This window comes from Pogona vitticeps, chromosome 4 (genome assembly GCF_051106095.1).
Source record: "Pogona vitticeps strain Pit_001003342236 chromosome 4, PviZW2.1, whole genome shotgun sequence".
Taxonomy (NCBI): domain Eukaryota; kingdom Metazoa; phylum Chordata; class Lepidosauria; order Squamata; family Agamidae; genus Pogona; species Pogona vitticeps.
This window is the reverse complement of record NC_135786.1, coordinates 50,436,155-50,455,145: the sequence shown is the minus strand read 5'-3', so window position 1 is coordinate 50,455,145 and position 18,991 is coordinate 50,436,155. Positions and strand designations below refer to the sequence as shown.

The 18,991-nt window shown below is 40.9% G+C and overlaps 1 protein-coding gene across 1 annotated transcript; it reads right to left on the bottom strand.

Moving 5' to 3' along the window:
• Positions 1 to 1,709: 1,709 nt before the first annotated feature.
• GOLT1A (golgi transport 1A) lies at positions 1,710 to 10,072 on the bottom strand. Its single transcript, XM_020798073.3, has 5 exons — positions 9,935 to 10,072; positions 7,703 to 7,794; positions 7,136 to 7,314; positions 5,218 to 5,281; positions 1,710 to 2,305 (listed from the first exon to the last, which is right to left on the bottom strand). The coding sequence occupies exons 1-5, from the start codon at positions 9,957 to 9,959 to the stop codon at positions 2,267 to 2,269; spliced, it is 399 nt and encodes a 132-aa protein (XP_020653732.3). The 5' UTR covers positions 9,960 to 10,072; the 3' UTR covers positions 1,710 to 2,266.
• Between the last annotated feature and the right edge of the window lie 8,919 nt (positions 10,073 to 18,991).

Below are 18,991 nucleotides of genomic sequence, written 5' to 3'. Positions count from 1 at the left end.
TCTTTTCCTTTCTCTAGAACCTTTCATCAGAATAAGTGGTTAAAAAAGGTATGTAGGGAGAAAGAAAAGGTATGGAAAGCCAAAACTTTGAAGTCTATTTCAGACCTCATTGTTAAAGAATCTGAACAAAATTTTGAACTTCCATGTTTCCTTTCCTCCATATTTAAACAACCGTCTATGCTTACAAAGAATTTGGAGAGCTTGAAAGCTTGCACACTATTGTAGAAGGTTAGTGCCAACCCGTGGATGTTGTTAAATCCCATTGATTTCAGTGGGTTTGCCCTACGCATTACGAAATTTGGAACCAAGGTATGAACTCAACATTGCATAAGGATTTCTGTGACCCTAGCTGTGCAAGTGGAAATGTTGTTTGCTTCTGATTTATGGCTTGCATGTTTGGATGTCATTGATCTTATATGCCTAACCTGTGCATTGATAGTTCGTATAAAAGGTAAAGTCTGGGAACAAAAATCTTTTAGTGTCCTTCAAATAACTTACAGTACTATTCAAATACTATACAGTATAGTATTAACCAAACTAGATGAAAAGCATCTCTCAAGCTGTCTTCTATACAAAATCTGGACTTTAGCTCTCATCCGCAGATCTGGAAGAAGATCATGGCATTGGGAAGAGGAAATCTATCTCCCCCCCCCCCCATTTTGAGTATTTTTTTTCCAGATTGCTTTGCCTTGCCCCAAAGCAAAAACATACAGGTACCAACATGACATTTTGTAAACACTTTATTTTACATAACTAAACTAGTTTTATTAAATACAAAAACAGAAGAAAAGTTGCATTATGGGCAGTTAGAATCATCATCAACTGCAGAGCTGGAAGGGACCCTATGGATCATCAAGTCAGCCCCTATCAAGGAGGCACAGTGGAGAAGTGAACTCCCAATCTGGCTCTGCAACCAGACACCTAAGCCACTGTTCTTACTCTTTTAAATAAAAAAGGGTCCCAACCTGCAAGATATGGCTGAGTGGATGTTGTTTTCTACCCTCTACACAAAATATTTTGTTGGACATGTTGAAGTTAACTGAACATCCACCAATTTTCTTTTGCTGAATTTTATGGAAGACAAATCATTAAAATGTTGTGGCATTCAAAGCATTTCTTTGAGCTGGACTTAAAAAAAACCCACTCTGGTCTCTGTAATAACACTGTAGCATATTTTGTACATTACAGTATCGAAAGGTGTGATCAAATGGGGAAATAGATTGCAATTTGGACTGCTAGCAGAACAGTCCTGTGCAATCTACTTCCCAACGATCACTTGACATGGAGGGGATGTGCTCCAGCCCAGCCCTGATCCATGTCCAAGCTGGACCTTTTTGGTCTACCTTTAGGGCTTCTACTTTTGGGGACGTGGGCTGGAGTGACTCTTTGGCAAACAGAAGGGCTGCTTTAAGGGACATTGCTCCCATTAAAGGGATCTTTTTTCCCATGCAATCAAGTCTGTGTCTTTGCAGTCATCTGATCACACTCTAATTTATCTTTTGTAGATCTTATTCTAGTATATCTCTTGATGGATATTTCAAATAGTTGAAGGCAGTAGGATATATTAACTTGGGATATGTTGATCTCACAGTTTTTGTCTATGAAAACCTTTTGCAGATTTTTACAGTCCAACAAAAAATTGCACAACATATTTGATGAGAGGTTAGAAGGGACAGAAGAAATCAATGTGTTCCACAGAGGTGGGGGAATCTAAATCCAACAACATGGAGGCCAACAGACTTTCATCAGAACTAATTAAGATGTCCAGTGTTTGGGGGTACAGTATTAGGGTTTGCTGCCCAAAATATTGTGAGATGACAAATTCTCCGCCTTGCTAGGAAAAGAAAAGAAATCAGAAATGTTATATACCCAGTCCATTGCAGCTGTTTACAATGGTAAAGCTATCAATTGCATGGGTCTTTCTGGGAGTAATTTGTTAGCAAGGTTTAAACACAAAATTTCTTCGGAGAGCACCTTGCTCAGTTAGCTGCTTTCTCTACATCCTGTAGTAGGATCCGCTAAAACCGTTTATAAAGATCCTGATGAACCAGCAACAGAGTGTTGGATCCTTACCCTACGCACACAACTGTAACTGTTCATGCAATCAAGGCCTCTGAGTAATTCTTTCCAATTACAATACACATTCCTACAGCTGACCATAGAGGTGCATCTAAAAGTGTAAACTGTGAGGCTGCATTTGTGGGGTGGGGACATCTTCTGTCTTGTAGGATGGAAAGTTGACCCTGGCATGGGCCATTCATGTGGGTTATACCACAGAACTGGTGTCTCCAGTTTTCTGGAACATCTGGAAGGAAAAAAAGTTCTTAACAATCACTGTAAAGAAGTATACGGTCGGATTGCTGTATCTGTGGAAGCTTTACCCACAGTTTCATTTACCCACTGCCTGAAAATATTAAATAACACCCCCCGCCCCGAAATATGCATTTCCAAGGTATATTACCAGGCCTTTCTACTAGAGGGAGACAGATACTATGTATCAGATTTGTTATACACAGTTTTCAGCACCTGTGGGATGGGGGCTTGTAACTGATCCTCTGCATATTGCTGTCCTACTATAAAAAGAATGGAACCTATAACAGAAAGGTTGTGTAAATAAACTCAGATATGTTGCTGGATCTGTTTTCATAGCCAGTCACATGCTTAGAGGCAAATAGCACTGTGAAGTAAATAGCCCCCCCCCCAAATCTCCCAGGAGAGTTTTGACCATTCACAGACAATTTTATAGAAGATAAATTATTCATACACACACAAAAAAGGGGGAAATTCATGGGTGAGGTTCAGAATTCTTGATGTTTGCTTATGAGGTGGCTGTGGAGAGTATTTGCTTTTTTTTGTTTTCTACTGTGCAATCATCTCTGTGTCACACAGCAGCCTGCCTGGCACTGGACAATTCAATTAAAGCTCAGGAATAGACATCACAAGGTAACTTATGAAAGGACTTTTTCTGAGCATAAAATCTAGTCTGATCAAATGCCATATTTGACTAGTTCCAAATATCTGAATCCAAATTTGATAGTTTCAGATATCTGTAATAATAATTTCTAATATTTGGAGTCCCATTTACTCTTATAGATTAGAAAGCAAAAGGCTAAGTTTCTGCTTGCTAGACTGGAAATAGTGAAAGTGAAACCAACTTCTCAGGCATACTGGAGTGATTTCCTGAGAAGTGTATAGTGACAAGATGGGTGGAATAGTTGAAACTAGGACAAGATATAGGCAGCAAAGTTCTGCTAACATTGAGTAAGACTATTCCCAGCCATAAAGCAAAAAACAGTAATCACACAACTTAAACAACTGTGCTTCTGAAAATTCGTTTTCTATTCTTTTAAAAATATTTTAAAATATTTTTATAACCAGACACAGAATCCTTTTGTAATGCCTGTTTGGCCATGAAAGAGTTAAAAAGTTCTCTTTCTGAGAGTCAAGTAATTGGATCCTGAGTGGCAGAGTCAAAAGTTCAGATTGCCCCAGAAGAGTGGGACATTATACGTCATGTGTTTTATATCCTCTGAAGCTTTGAGAGTGCAAAAAAGATTCTTAGCGGGGAGCAGGGTTCCTGCTAAGCTGGATGTGCAAGTGCACACAACTCTCCTTCCCTCCATGCAGCTGTCTTCTTCATGTAGCAATTGCATTAGGTTCCAGTTGTGATGGAGCCCAGCACGCAGGGGCGGACCCATGCAAGAGAGAGACAGAGCTCTGCCCAGTGGGGCTGAAAATTTGAGAGTACGTTGATGGGGAGAGAGCTATCCTCTCTTCTGAGAGCTATCCTTAGTCAGGCGATACCAATGTTCTTGTGGTTGGCTGGCATGATAGAGGGCATAATAAGGGGACAGTTTAGGTTGATAGGAGATTCCATAGTAGGAGAGCATAATGTTTTCCAGCCTGAAATGTTAGCCCTGGCCAGCAAGCTAAAGGACATGCTCCAGTATAGATTTGCCGACTTGTAGAATAAGGAAGAGTATGTTCTAGCAACCTCTTGGACCTCTGAATTAAACAGCAGGCAATCAATATTAAGCAGCGGGGGTAGGGGAGGGTACTGCCAGCCAACTTTCCATCATATGCAGCAGCAGTTAGTAAAGACATCCAGCTAGTACTGATGGATAAAAAAGAGCAGGACGAAATTAGCAATGTTCACAGGACCTCAAACAATAGTACCAGCACTTGTATCCTAGACTCCAGGTCCCTCACCTCTGCAACAATAGGGCAAGATGTTTAGGACACTGTCTTGACTAGCATGGCAGGGTCCTGTCCTCCAGAGAACCACCCCAGAGGAAGGAAATGGCAGAGGCAGAGCTAGGGGCATATATGCAAGAGCCCTGCAAACCAGAAAACAGATCTGTTGTCTGACTGGGCTGGGGAGGAGTCCGTTTGGGGAGATCTGGCCAAGATCACAGTAAGACTGCTGTCTTGCCCACCAACTAGTATGTCCCATGAGAGAATGCTCTCACAGGGGACATCATCAGTCCATGCCACTAATGCCCGGAACTTGGATCTGTTGAAAAACTTACTTTCCTAAAGCTCAAACTACCATTGCTGTACTTTCCTGAGGTCCCCTTTAAGTAAGAGAGAATGGCACACTCTGATCAGAATACTAGGTATGCCATGCTTCAGTCTGCTGTGCCCTCCCTCTGCCTCCTTCATTTTCCCAACTGCTATTCCTCCTGTGCCCCATACAGTTAACCCAGTTCCCACCCACCACGAGCTATCTGTTGCTCCACTCTTTCTGGCAATGCTGCCCACTCCCAAGTGCGACCTGTCTTCTGCTTCCCCAATGCTGCTGGCATTCCCTCTGTTTAGGGTTCAATCAGTACGCCCATTACAGTCATTTCCCAATACTTAGGCACTGATGGCTGTTGGTGGGCACTCTGTTTGTTCGACTCAGTCACTGAGAAGGTGTCGGAGGACACAGGAAAATCCGTGTTTTTTTTTATAGGGGAAAATAATGACTATAGTATTCATATTGATTGTTGTGGAGTTACAGATATCTGGGCATCTGAAAGGCTGTAATTCTGAATTCGAATTTTGGTGCTAATACACATCCTTAATTTTTTTTAAAATTAGAGATAACAATGGAAGGTCTTCTGGAAAAAGGCTTTTTAAAAAAAAACCAGCTGAAACACTGGACTTTGCACTAAATCACGCAATTAAAATGGTACTTTCCCCATAGAATAACAGGTTCCCCAAAGTTTCCATTACCTTGCTCAAGAATGGAATATTCACTAATGATCCAAGAAATCCAAAGGCAATTGGAAAAAAACTCCTGAAGACAAAAAGAAGTATTGTTAATTATTCTGAAAATTATGATCTAAAAAGGAACTAGAAAGCCAAACTAGGCAAGACAATATTGGTTTTTCATTGAAGGACTCTGTCTCTCTCGGTCCCCCACCATCACTCTCTCTTTAGTTTTAATATCAAAAGGAGAAAGTAGATGTGTAGTGTTGAGGAAGTGGCATGAGAACTCCACGGTTGTGCTGAGCAATGCACATTACAGTGGGGTCTCTACTTAAGAATGTCTCTACCTAAGAACAATCCAACTTAAGAACAGCTCCATTTGCTAAATTTTGCTTCTACTTGAGAACAGAAATCCAAGACAAGAACAGGAAAAAAACTTTTCCTGCTCTTTTTTTAAGGTCATCTTAGGTTTAAAAAAAAATTCTCCCCCTAGTGGTAGAGTACGTATTAACCAGCTTTGCATTAGTTCCTATGGGAACTAATGCTTCAATGTATGAGCGCACCTCTACATAACAAAAAAAAACCAGCCAGAACGGATTAATTGGTTTTCAGTCCATTCCTATGGGAAATTTTGCTTCAACTTAAGAACGTTTCAACTTAAGAACACCATTCCAAAACGGATTAAGTTCTTAAGTAGAGGTTCCACTGTAGTTTCTATGGACGGAAAAGAGCAGATACGGATTAAATGGTTTTCAATGCATTCCTATGGGAAATGCAGATTCAACATAAGAACTTTTCAACTTGAGAACCACCTTCCAATACGGATTAAGTTCTTAAGTAGAGACCCCACTGTATAATAAGCATAGGGTGACATTTTAAGTATTTGTAGTGAGAAGTTTTACTACTTTTCCCATGGCACTTCCTGCACTGTGGCTTTGACTGAGCAGTAGCAAGTCCTCAGATGTTTCATCTTGTGAAACAATTTGCACTAGGGCTATATTTTCATGCTGTGGCGATTTTTCATGTGTTCATTCCTAAATCTCTCTGCAGTAATCTGTGATTATTGCTTTTAAAAATTCTATGTCAATATGTATCTCATCAATATTTTTGAAGCTATCATATCATAAAATACGCATTTCTAAATGCATTTTTCTGAAAGTACCCATTTCTCAATGCATACTATCAGTGAAAAAGATGCATTTAATATGCATCTTGGTATGATCTGGGATCAAAGACTTGCACCTCAAAAATCAGAGTGTGAACTTTGTATTGCAATGTGACATATAGGAGATGTGAATCAGGCTGGTTTTGAAATGTAGACCTGACGACAATGTGAAAATCCTCTACTATAGTTTGGGAATTGTAATCAAATTGCTTGTGCCTTAGAATGAAGACTTGTGGAAGGAATCAATCATCTAAGATGATGCACTGCAGATGTACCTTTTGTATCACAGATACCAATTGCACACAAAATACATCTCAATAAAAATGTATTAAATGCATATTTTTCTTCCACATAAAGTGGAAAGTTGGGAAATGCTAAGTAATGAAATGGTAGATATGCATGAATGATCTGGATTTTAGGATTCTAGCTAGAAACATTAGTATCTAGGGATGGGACTTTGGTTTCTGAGCCATCATGAAATGATATGTTCAAATCTATTTCAGGTGCAGAAGGGTAGTGGAATGTACAACAATGATCTCATACTGGGATTGACTGGAAACCTCAAAGTTGGCCAGACTTGGGAAAAAGATCAGGTAGAAACATAGTATTTGTCTTTGTTTTCAGGGACACTTAGCTACGGCCCTGGCCTTATCCTATGTGTGTGCAGTTTCCCACAGAAGAACACAGCCAGACAGCCCGAAAAACCTACAACCACCACTGCATACTGGCCATGAAAGCCTTCGAGAATACATCTATGGTTTTAGTTGGATTAATCACCTGAAGAGGTTAATGAAGCCATAGATCTCCAGCAACATGCCCAGGAGAGGCCATTTAAGCAGAACGATGACTATGCCTCCCAGAAAGAAACTCGTTCCCTTTAGCTTTGGTTTCTGAAAGAAGAAACTGAAAGTTCTTCTTAGTCCAATGATAACAGCCAGACCAGACAGGATCAGGATCTAAGGACAAGGACAAAAACACTCCATAGGTTTTGTTAGAGTGTTATCACAAGCAACGAGCTCTATGTAATATAATCTTGTGAATTGCTGTATACGAAGGCTGAATCCCTATACAAGCTGGATGAACTTTATCTAGAACAGAGGTGGGTAGATGTGTGTTTTTGGAACTCTAGTCCGCAAATCTGCACACCTCTAATCCAAAACATGGATAAATTATTTTCCAGCTATAACCCCCAGAAATCTTTGGCCAGCATGGCCACTAGTCCTTAAGTATTGTTGGAGCACTGAAGTACTGGAGAGAAACTAACCTAATATTTTACGTGATGAAATAAAAAAACTTATTGCCTGTCTGGAGGAGACAACACCTGGAGCATTAGCCAAAACTTACATTTCCAAAGGCCAGGAGCACTGCATCCATGTAAAGCATCATTCCAAAAAGAAGGAAGAATAGCCCAAAGCCCATGAGTCCCACGCCAATCTCTGCAACAGATGACATGGGTATAATCACTATCACCCCCTAACAAACAGAAAAGTCTTGCTTGTGGTGTAGTGGAAAGTCTACTGGTAGAGGTTGTTTGGACTTAGATACCTGAAAAGCTTCCTGTTCCTACATAAACCTGCCTTCCTTTTGCCATCAGAAAAGGAGGCCCACACAGAGAGCAAATACAGTTGATGTCTGTGTGGAGTATGAGACTTGAAAAAGTTATCTCTGAGGGAAACAGCGCTCCAAAAAACCCCAGTCAACATAAAGATCAGCCATATTAGCTAGGGAATTTTGAAAGCTGCTTTTCTAAAAGCAGTGTTCTAGAGTTGACAGATGGATAATTATGTTGAGACTTTGAAACATCATCTCCAGAAGGAAAGCCTTCTCTGGGCACTGCCTTTATGTGGGTGCCCACTGGGAGGCGGGGCTTTGAGGTACCGAACACCTGTTCAGCCTTTAAACAAACAGGCACAAACTACCGAACTGGCAGTTCGTGCCGTCTTTACTCAAGATTCAGAACATCTGGAAATGCCCCGATATTGGTGCACAATATCGTGTCCATGTAACCAGCAGGAAAATGGACGCCAAATTTTACATAGTAAACGGCAGTCTGAATGTTGACAACACCTGTATCAGCACTGCTTCCCAACCTTGGGTAACCCAGATGTTCTTGGACTGCAACTCCCAGAAGCCTTCACCATTAGCTGCGCTGGGGTTGCTAGGAATTGCTGCCCAAAAATACCCAAGTTACCCAAGGCTGGGAAACACTGCTATAGACCATCTTGACTGCTGGCATGGGTGTTGTCAACATTCAGGCTTGCCTTTTGCTATGTAAAGTTTGGCATCCTTTTTCCTGCTGGCAATGCAGGCAAAATCAGACTGTGACAACTATTGCATATTTGGTGCTGCTCTGAAGTCCAGTTTACAAGTTACAATTTTTTTTGTTTGCACTGCTCCCCATTTTTAGAATTGCCTTATAGAATGTTGATTTGCTTTGCGGCAGAAGATCAGCTGCACTTGCATGCAGCAATAATAAAAAAGCACTGCAAAAAGAAAAATGAAATCAACACAGTCTTGAGCTAAGTTTCCAGCAAGGCAAAGTTTTTATATTATTAGAAGTGCAAACATGTATAGTCGATCTTTTGTAAAATATTTAATTAAAATAACATGTCTATTCCAAACATCTGGTGATGTAGATTAATTTGTTCTTCACAGGATGGATAGAATTTTTCCCTTTCCTGCATTCTGTGTACAGCCTGGATGGTGCTGTAAGACACCAGATAGTTTGAGCTGTTTGTATTTTATTTCTCTGACCATTGTTGATTATGAATCAGTTCCTTTCACCGCTTGTCTACTATCTCCTTGACCAGAGAGGAGGTGGGTACAGATCTCAAGTGGAGTAATTTGCAAAATACTCAAAGCCAACCATGTTATTTTGACATAGGAGGAGGAAAATTCCACAAGCAGCCTCTCCCCAGGCAGTAAAAATATAAATGATAGCAAATTATATAATAATATGCTTTTTTGAATGTTGGCAATTTCTTTATGAAAAACAAAAGGAAACAACTTTCCCACCAGTTCCTGTTATCTGCTAATGCCTCTCAGGTGTAATCCTGTTGTAATTCCTCTTGGCTTTTCCAAGGGAGGCATCATACCCTCCTCACAAATATGTTCTAGAGACATCTGACATTTGTTCTTTGGGATCAGAGGCAAAGAGGATAGTTTAGTTTTTTCTCCAATATCACATTCTTTAATGTTAGCTTTAAAATGTTCCTATGAAACATTTGCCACTATAACTGCAACTAGAGCACAATTTGCAAAAATCACTTTTTTGGACTATAAGAAAATTGTAATGATAAAAAAAAATAAAGTACAGTGACACCTTTAAGGCTGTGAACACTCATTTCCTCAGAAACCAGAAGATTGTAGGATGGCAGACCAACCACATAGGTTGGGGAATTCTAGAAAGTTTAGTCGACTCGCCCCCATTACTCTAAATTCTAAATTAGAGATTATGATACCATAATTAAGGATTTGGTTGACAAAAGAAAAGTCTTGATTAGGCCCAATGACACTCTCTGAGTTAATACTAATAATCTATGAATAATAAACTCTCACAGCTATGATCATACTCACTCTGGAGCTCTGTGATCTCCATCATCTTTGCAGCTTTAGGTCTAGAAAAAATCCAGATTTTGACATGTATCTGCACGAGTGTCAGCTACTGGGATGGTGAGCAGGATGCTGACACTTCCACCTATTTCCCAGCTGGTGAACTTTGGAAAGGCCTTTAGCCCTTCCTACATCACTGTGGAAATAATTAACTTTTTAGTAATGGAGACCTCTGGACAGTCACTGTGGAGTTGGGGGAGGTTCGTGACATCAAAACCACAAAGCTTGTGCTTCCTGTTCTCCCAGATCTGCAGAGGAGAGGTAAAAGCAGTATCTGTAAGTAGGTCTCTTTATCAGGGGGGAAAGAAAGAGAGAGAGAGAGAGAGAGAGAGAGAGAGAGAGAGAACAGTCACCCTGGGACAAACTGCAAGGCATTTCCACCCTGCCACCAGGAGGAAAACAGCCGAGAACCTATGACTTTATTTATGTGAGTACTTGCACATTGAACTCCAACCTTTACTGCAACTCCCTGAGTTAGTATGCAGTTGTGTTTCCCACGTTTGGGGAAATCAGAGGGGTCAGCACACCCGGAGTGCAATGGATGAGCCTCACCCGGGGAAAACCTCCTTCATGATCGAGGTATCTTGGGCTTCCCTTTGGAGGCTGTTTGTCATACCTCTTTTCCTGCTTATGCTTCGGAAGCATGCAGGATAGGCATGTGTTTTCTCTTTTCAGAGAACAGTAAGTGTTTCAAAAGGCTATAACAGTTTTGTGTTTCTATTTGAAAGCATGCTCTGGATGAAGTGATGTCAAATCCAAGTCCAGTTGAATTATAGTGTTGTTATGTGCCATCAAGTCAGTTCAGAGTTGTGGCAACCCTATGGAAGAATGATCTCGAAAGGTCCTACCATTAATAGCTCTTGCAAACGAAAGCTTCTGGGTGCTTTTGTTCAGTCATTCTGTCTCATGTTTAGTTTCCCTCTTTTCCTCACTACCTTCCACTTTTCCTAGCCTTATTGTCTTCTCCAGTAACCTTTGTCTTCTCATGATATGTCCAAAGCATTACAGCCTCAGTTTAGCCATTTTAGCTTCTAGTGAAAGTTTAGGCTTGATTTGATCTTGAACCCACTTATTTGTCTCCCTGGAGGTCCATGACATCCATATAGCAGTTTTTTCTGACATTACATGAATCTATCCCTATCAGCTTTATTCACTATCCAGCTTTTGCGTTTGTACACATCAGTTGGGAATGCCATACTGTGCCTCAGAGATGTACAGAGTGCCTTGACCTACTCTGCATCTGAATAAAGAACACACAGAGCTTTCTGGTTTTGGGCCCTTTTGGTCACATCCTGACTTGGTCTTGGTCTGGGGGAATGTTTGTGCATTTTCCCTTCTCCATGAAGACCCCTATCTTGTGACTCAGGAAGGGCAAACAGCAAGGCCAGGTCATAGATTGAACAGCGCATATGGGACAGAAAGATGCCAGCAGCTGTCTGCATAATTGATTGTCCTATTTTATTTCTCCCCCATTTTTCCCATCCACCAGAAAAAGTCCCCATGGGCTTCTTAAGGCAAAGGAAAGGAAAGGAAAACATAAGGGACTAAAAGGACTTGGGTGCAGTAATCTTTTATTCCATCTTTAAACAGCAGGATGTCTGCTATTCTACATTTTCTATCCCTTCTCACTGACCTGTGTTCTTCCTCTCACCTGGAATTGAAATTAGTATTTCTGCAGCAATAAAACATTGAGGATTTAATCAATGGCTGTGCAGCAGGAAAGGCAGGGAGATTCATTTCTAAGCTACAAAGAATACAACTCTTAATAGTCTTTATTTTTTCTCTTTCCTGATTTCTAATTCTGTTATGTGAATGCCAGATTTAACATGAGGGATTTGTAGGGATGATACTCCTGTGCATAATACAAACAAATGTTAGCTTGTATGTCATTGCTGTTCTCACTGAAAAATCCTCCAGCAGGCCACCTTCGAGTCCTGCTGCTGTACAGCAGCTGCTTTTCAAGAATGTCTGTACCTCTATCACCACTTGAACTATCAATTATCTTTTGCTGATGTAGCTTTGCCTAGTGTCTCCACTTTTGCCTTAACCCTGCTGGGAATCCAGATTTGATGCAGAGTATTGCATCCTGATGGGATTACTCTCAGCTTTCCCGACACATTCAATCCCACTCTTTTATCCATGTCTTTGAAGACAGAGAGCCATTAAGCCAGGGAAATAGGAGCCTTTAAGTAACTCATCCAGTATTAGTGCTGGACATCGGGCTAAGCAGGCACACAGATCACCTAATCACAGCATCTATCCCTATAGCAGTGGTTCCTAACCTTGGGTAACCCAGGTGTACTTGGACTGCAACTCCTAGAAATCCTGGCCAGCTGAGCTTGGGATGAAGCCATCTGGGAAGTGCAGTCAAACAACACCTGAGTTATCTGAGGTTCATGAACCGCTATCCTATATCATCACTACAATAATATGCATTATTATTATTCTTTTTAGAAATCATATTTAATTCTAAATTTGTATATGTATCTGTAACATTGCAAATGTAAATATGCAGCTCTTTCTCTCTCTGTGACACTTTGTGGCAGCATTTCTTTTGCAGTAGTGCTTAAATGGTCAGTCTGTCACTGAACAATAGATAATACAAATTTTAGAACATATTTGCAGAGAATAATCAATGGACACTCAGGGTGAAAAGATGTGAATGTCACAAAAAGATCTGGGAGGATTCAGTTTCTTTGCCAGATACATGGTTTAACCTATAATGCATAGCACTTTGCCAAATACTACTGTCTATTTCATGCAGGCATTATTCATTACTCATTTCTTCCTCTGATGCAGACTTAGAGCATCTGCTTTTCTACTGCAAAGTACATCCTTGCAAAGAAAATGGAAGTCCAACTCCCATAGAAGTAGCTAGCAGAGAAACACTGCTGGAGGAGCCTAATTAAGTAGCCAGGGACATTAATACGTCTGAGTCACAGGATACGTTTCTATAGACACAAGATACAGATATTACATGTTGATGCCTTGTAGACAGCCAAGAACACAATCGGGAAAACTAGTCCCAATGAATGAATCATTGAGCACATTTAATATCTAAACCTCATGTTAATTACTTTTTTAATTTTTAAATTTATGCAATCATTTAATGTATTGATCTTCTTTTGCATCCCAGTAAAAACTAGATTGCAGGATAAACGCTTAGGATGATAAGCTCAACTTGCACATTAATTTAACATCTGAGCCTCATTTTCCTGTGCATCAAGGAAAATATGGCCAATAAGGCCTTTAACAATGGCATAAAGAACATCTATTGATTGGATATGGAAAGTATAGTGAATGCAACTCTGTACTTGCATAAATACAAATACATGAAATAGATGAATAGATGTTTGGCTTATACAGGGAAGGAGGGTTGGCATACTACTTCCAGATGTGCTCATTTTGAGAGGAATAGTGATTCCATCTTTTTGAGGTAGTTCTTGTGGTCTTGAAGAATTTCTTTGAATCATATTTTAATGGTCCACCTACTGGATCCTATTGGATTCCAGGATTCCATGAGAGGGATTCCGGCTGATCTGACTGGCGCTCCTGTCGAGGCTCTGGTTGATGGCTGGCTTGCCGCTGCCACCAGGGCTGTTGACGCCCTCTCCATTGCAGAGCTTGTCCAGCACCCTGGTTTAACCAGAAGCTGAGAGCTATGAAGCAGAACAGGAGAAGGCTAGAGTGCAACTGGGGATGGAACCCAAAGGAATATAATTGGAAAGCTGTCAGGATCATGACTAACCATTACCTTATTAGGCTGAAGGCTGCTAGTCGAGCTTACTTTGCTGTCTGGATAAGTGAAGCTTCTAAGCAGCAGGTGGAACTTTTCTGGATAGTCCATGATCTATCTGGAGTTGGTCACAGTGTTTGGCCTTCCACTAGCATCTTACCTGAAGAATCTGCAGCATTTTTAAAATCTAAAGTGGAGGCCATCCGCCGGGATCTTACTCCTTTATTGAAAACAGTAGATCGAGCAGAGACATCCAGCACTCCGCCTTGCCCGGTAAGATGTAATCATTTTCTGCCTGTGACATCAGATAGGGTGGACAAAGTGCTTGATCGCTGTTGTATCATCACCACCTGCCTTGACCCTTGCCCAGCCTGGCTAATCAAAGCAGCCAGGCATGTAACAACTGAATGGGCCACTGCAATAATTAATGAGTCTCTCCAGGAGGGCAAGGTTCCTCTTGATCTCAAGGAGACACTCATTAGGCCCATTAGGAAGAAATCAAGTTTGGTGCTGGACAATATTGGCGCTTATAGGCCCGTCGCCAATGTTTCCTTCCTCAGCAAAGTGGTAGAGAGGGTGGTCTCTGACCAGCTTCAGGCCCTTTTGGATGAAACCAGTGCCATGGATCTGTTCCAGTTGGGCTTCAGGCCGTGCCATGCCACAAAAACAGCATTGTTTGCCCTGGTTGATGACCTGTTGAGGGAGGCCGACAGGGGCAAAATGTCTCTGTTGGTCCTCCTCCATATCTCAGCTGCCTTTGATACCGTCAACCACGGTATCCTCCTGGGGAGGCTCTCCGAGTTGGGAATTGGTGGGCTGGCGCTTGCCTGGAGGACCATCCTTAGAAAGTACAGCTTGGGGAGAGTGTATCAGCCCTGTGGAGCCTCAGTTGTTGGGTTCCTCAGGGCTCGATTATCTCCCCAATGCTATTTAATATTTACACGAGGCCGCTCAATGGGGTCATCAGGGAGTGTGGGGCTTTGTGTCACCGGTATGCTGATGACACCCAGCTCTACATCTCTTTTTTTTCAATAACAGTGGATGTCGTTCTGTCTCTTCAGCACTGTCTGGAGGCCATACTGGGGTGGATGCAGGTGAATGGACTGAGGCTGAACCTGGACAAGATGGAAGTCCTGAGAGTGGGTGGCCCCACCATCGGTTGTTTGGGAGACTCCCTCTCTTTTGGGGGAGTGACTCTCACCACAAGGAGTGAGGGTCGCAGCTTGGGGGTCCATCTGGATCTGGCGCTTACCATGGAAACCCAAGTGGCATCAGAGGTCCTTTCCCCCTATTTTCATCTTCGGCAGATTGCCCAGCTGCATTCCTATCTTGATGTGGGGGCCCTCACCACTCTGGTCCATGCGCTTGTAGTCTCAAGATTAGATTACTGTAACACGCTCTATGTGGGGCTACCTTTGAGATTGATGCGGAAGCTTCAAATGGTGCAGAACACTGAGGCTAGACTTCTCACCAGGGTGAGAAAATATCAACATATTTTCCTCACTTTAGCTGCCCTGCATTGGCTGCCTGTTCGCTTCCTCATTGACTTCAAAGTATTAATGATAACATATAAAGCCTTAAATGGTTTAAACTTTAGGACCTCGATATCTAGCGGAATGCCTCCTCTCACCTAGATCTACCTGAATCACTTGTTCTAGCCAGGACGAGTGGCTGAGGGAGGCCCAGAGAGAAAGAACAAGTAACTGGGCTTTCTCGGCAGTGGCCCCCCGCCTGGCCATAGAGATTTGCCTGGCTCTCTCACTGGGTGTTTTTAAGAGCAAACTTAAGACCTGGCTCTTTAGGCAGGCTTTCCCTCCTGTCATCACTTAATTACTTTGCCATCTTGTTTTATATTATTAATGTTGCTCTATTTTATTATATTGTTTTTATTTTTATGTTTTATTGTTAGTCCCCCAGAGCAGACTTCAGTCTAGATGGGTGGAATATAAATTGAATGAATGAATGAATGGACAAACGAATGAATAAATAAATAAAATATAAGTTCAACTAGAAAATAGACATTGCTGTTTTACAGTGGTTTAACATAACTTTCAGAGTTTCAAAAAAAGAAGAAGTATTTTTGACCCCCAAAAGCCAGGGTATGTTGTTTAGCAGACAAACCACACCTGTCAGGGTATAAGATTTTCATCTTTTAGCACTCCAGCATTTTGGGTGGGGGTATATTGAAGGGGTTTCATGAATTGGATGGAGGCATGAACCACACTTTGCTAACCTCAGGTGAACAGGAATAAAACATATCTTTTCCCTGTTTGCTCCAGCCTCTATTTCCTCCCCCTCCTCTGTTTTGTCCCTGTATGAAATCACACTATTAGATTGAGAACTTGCAGAGATTGGTTTCCTGAACAACAATTCCAGAATGCCCCAGCTAGCATGGCTATTAGCCATGTAAATTAGGGAATTCTGAGTATCCAAAGCACCACTCAGAAGCAACTCTGCTCTTGATGAGGGAGAGACTCTTTCTAAGTTACACGAGTACAGCAGGCTGCAGAGGGGAATCAGTGAAGTGTTTTCGCCTGCGCCCCTTCTTGCAATGGAGAGTGTCTGCACAATCCTAGCAATTTCTGTTATCCTAAACATGAAGAGTCTATCTACATCCAAACTGTATTTTGTTATTTCTTTTGGTAGGGACGCCTACTGTATGGTTTGCTGCAAAGTACAAAGCCTGCTAGAGGCCTGATAAATAATAAAAATAATGCAGAAAATTCAGAAATCAATTATTGTGCACCTCATTCTTAAAGCTGAATTAGAATATGGTAAACAACACAGAAAATCCTAGAAAGAGTAGGTATAAGTCAGAATTAACTTGATGGCACCTAATTATTAGATAATATATTTATAATCAATAGCCATTGTAGCAAAAAGCCACTGTGGAATGTGTCTTGGGAAGATAAGCTCACTGTCTCTAAGTGTAATAACTTCAGGATGAGAAGACGGAGGATGAGAGCTGTATGGAGCAGGGTGAACTGTACTAAATAGAGCAAGGGGCTACGACTCAGGAGACTGGGCTTCAAATCCCCACATGGGCATGAAAACTCGCTGGGATACATGTGTGACACTGGCAAATATCTGACATACATTGGAAATCCTATCAGAATCACTGTAAGTGGATGTGATTTGAAAAGACCCCTGTACATCTCTCTTCCACTGGTTTTCCATCACCCTTCCAAGCCTCATATAGACAATGAAAGAGAAAGTCACACTACAATTAGAAATGGAGAAAAGTTGCAATCTGTTTACAAACCATCAATTTTTATTTATTTGCTTTATACAAATTGCAAGATACAAATGCATTTATTTATTCATTTTGTTTTCCTTGTGTGAGATTTTGACCTTTTGAAGTAGCTACATCTAGAACATACGCTGCTGGGAAGGAGTATTAAGCAAGCCACTGCAGGTTTAATTACTGGAAAGAGATTCCATTGGTTTGATGTGAGGAACCCAAGCCACTGACATATTGTTTTTAATCACAGACGACTAATGTTTTTGTTTAAATTGTCATAATCTAAGGTCACTTTTATACAAAAGAAAGACATCAACATCACATTGCTTTTTTTAATCTTTTTTTTTAAAACTAACACTAGCAAAAAAGTTGCTGCAACAATGTGCATAAATAATACAGGTTTTTTTCTTGGTTACAGGTGCTGCTGGCATATGAAAATATCATTAAAAGGGGGGAAAACAACACTTAAAAAAACTGGATTAAAACGAGTTCCACAATACTGCAACTGTGATCCTAAATGCACTCTACTGAGAATTCCTAACTTGTAACCTCAAAACGCTTAGAAATGACATTAGCAGAAATTGGTCACAGATTCTACTGAGCAATTATTTGAGAGCACTGGTGAGAGGTGATGGAGAACGTTCCTTGATGTTCCTAAAGCGATTTATAAAACAACTTCCTCAGTGGCAGCAAGACATGCTAGAATTACTGGGGCAAGACTGAAGGAGGTGGGAGAGTTAGTGGAAACTAGCACTTTCTTAACAGACAAAGGTGCAAATAGTGGTCCAATCCTCACTTCACATGCTACACCAATAAAACAGTGGTAAAGTAGTTCCCCTAAGACCTTGTACTCCCTCAGGTTTATCTCTAGATCACTCAGACACGTGCACAAGTAGGACCACTACCTCAGAGTCCTTGGAAGAGGTAGAATAAGAAGGCATGCCCTGACTTTCAGAGAGGCCCACTGTAAGCAGATAATCCTTCAGGAGGCAAATTAAGCCTCTCTTTAGCTCTTACTTCCTCTCACCATTGAGCTATCACCATTAGAAAATGGTGCTTAGATGCCTTCACAGCAAGAAAAAACAAGAACACAATTTTGAAGGATGCACCTTTCCCTCAAAAATAGGGTATGTGGAGGTCAGGATAGCAGCTGGCAAAATGAGCATGGTGGAGCTAGGAAAATGAACCAGCTGCTTTCCAAGGACACCTTGCTAAAACTGCAAGCCATACCAAAACACATTCACATGAACACAGAGGTTTAAAAAAAAGAAAAGTGGCACTGCCATTTAAAAGCCACCTATATTGCAAGAATCCCAGTGGGATGCTGTGTACCAGCAAGACAATCTTTGTGGTCCCTGATATGCTACAGTCCTAGACATCTTCCTATAATGTACTTTCCAGCCCAGAGCCTCAACAGTCATATATTCATTTGGCATGTGAATCCAGCCAAGCTAAGTGGCTTCTGTTAAGGATTGGGCCCTAACATCCAAAACACTCTCTCACCCAACAACAAGGAAATAAATGCATCGCTCGTCTTAAACTGACAGATTTTATTTATTTTAAATAAATTTGCTTTTAATAAAAGCAGAAAATATATATATGTATATTTAAATATTTTAAAATTTTTATTTTTAATTATTCTGATAAACTGCCCAAAGTGTCTCCATTTCAGTAAACTCAGTGGCAGGGCTGACTTCAGTGACTCCTTACACGGAGAAAGAAAGTTAGCACAAAATAAAACAATATGGATGAGAGGATACAGAGAAAAAAAACATATATATCTATATAAACACACACTCACACACATTACTGTATAATTTTCATAAAACATATATTAAGGCATGTAGAGGATAATGGAGGGACAGTTTTATAAGCTATCAGGTGCTACAGTAAGAGCAGAACCAAAAATTGTATTATTGTTATTTATTATTGTTATTCATTCTGGAATGTTAAATGTATTGCTGTAGAAGTAAAGGAATGAAAAAGGATGGTGCCCTGGAGTGTTCTATATATTGCCAGCAGGAATACTTAAATAATAAAAAAG

Excerpts from the sequence above, each read along its gene's own strand:
- GOLT1A (XM_020798073.3), bottom strand. The coding sequence starts at position 9,959 with ATGATGGAGATCACAGAGCTCCAGA. Across the intron at positions 7,795-9,934 it reads GGAGATCACAGAGCTCCAGA|AGATTGGCGTGGGACTCATG; the intron begins GTGAGTATGATC and ends CATCTGTTGCAG. Across the intron at positions 5,282-7,135 it reads GGCTTCATTAACCTCTTCAG|GAGTTTTTTTCCAATTGCCT; the intron begins GTGATTAATCCA and ends TTTTGTCTTCAG.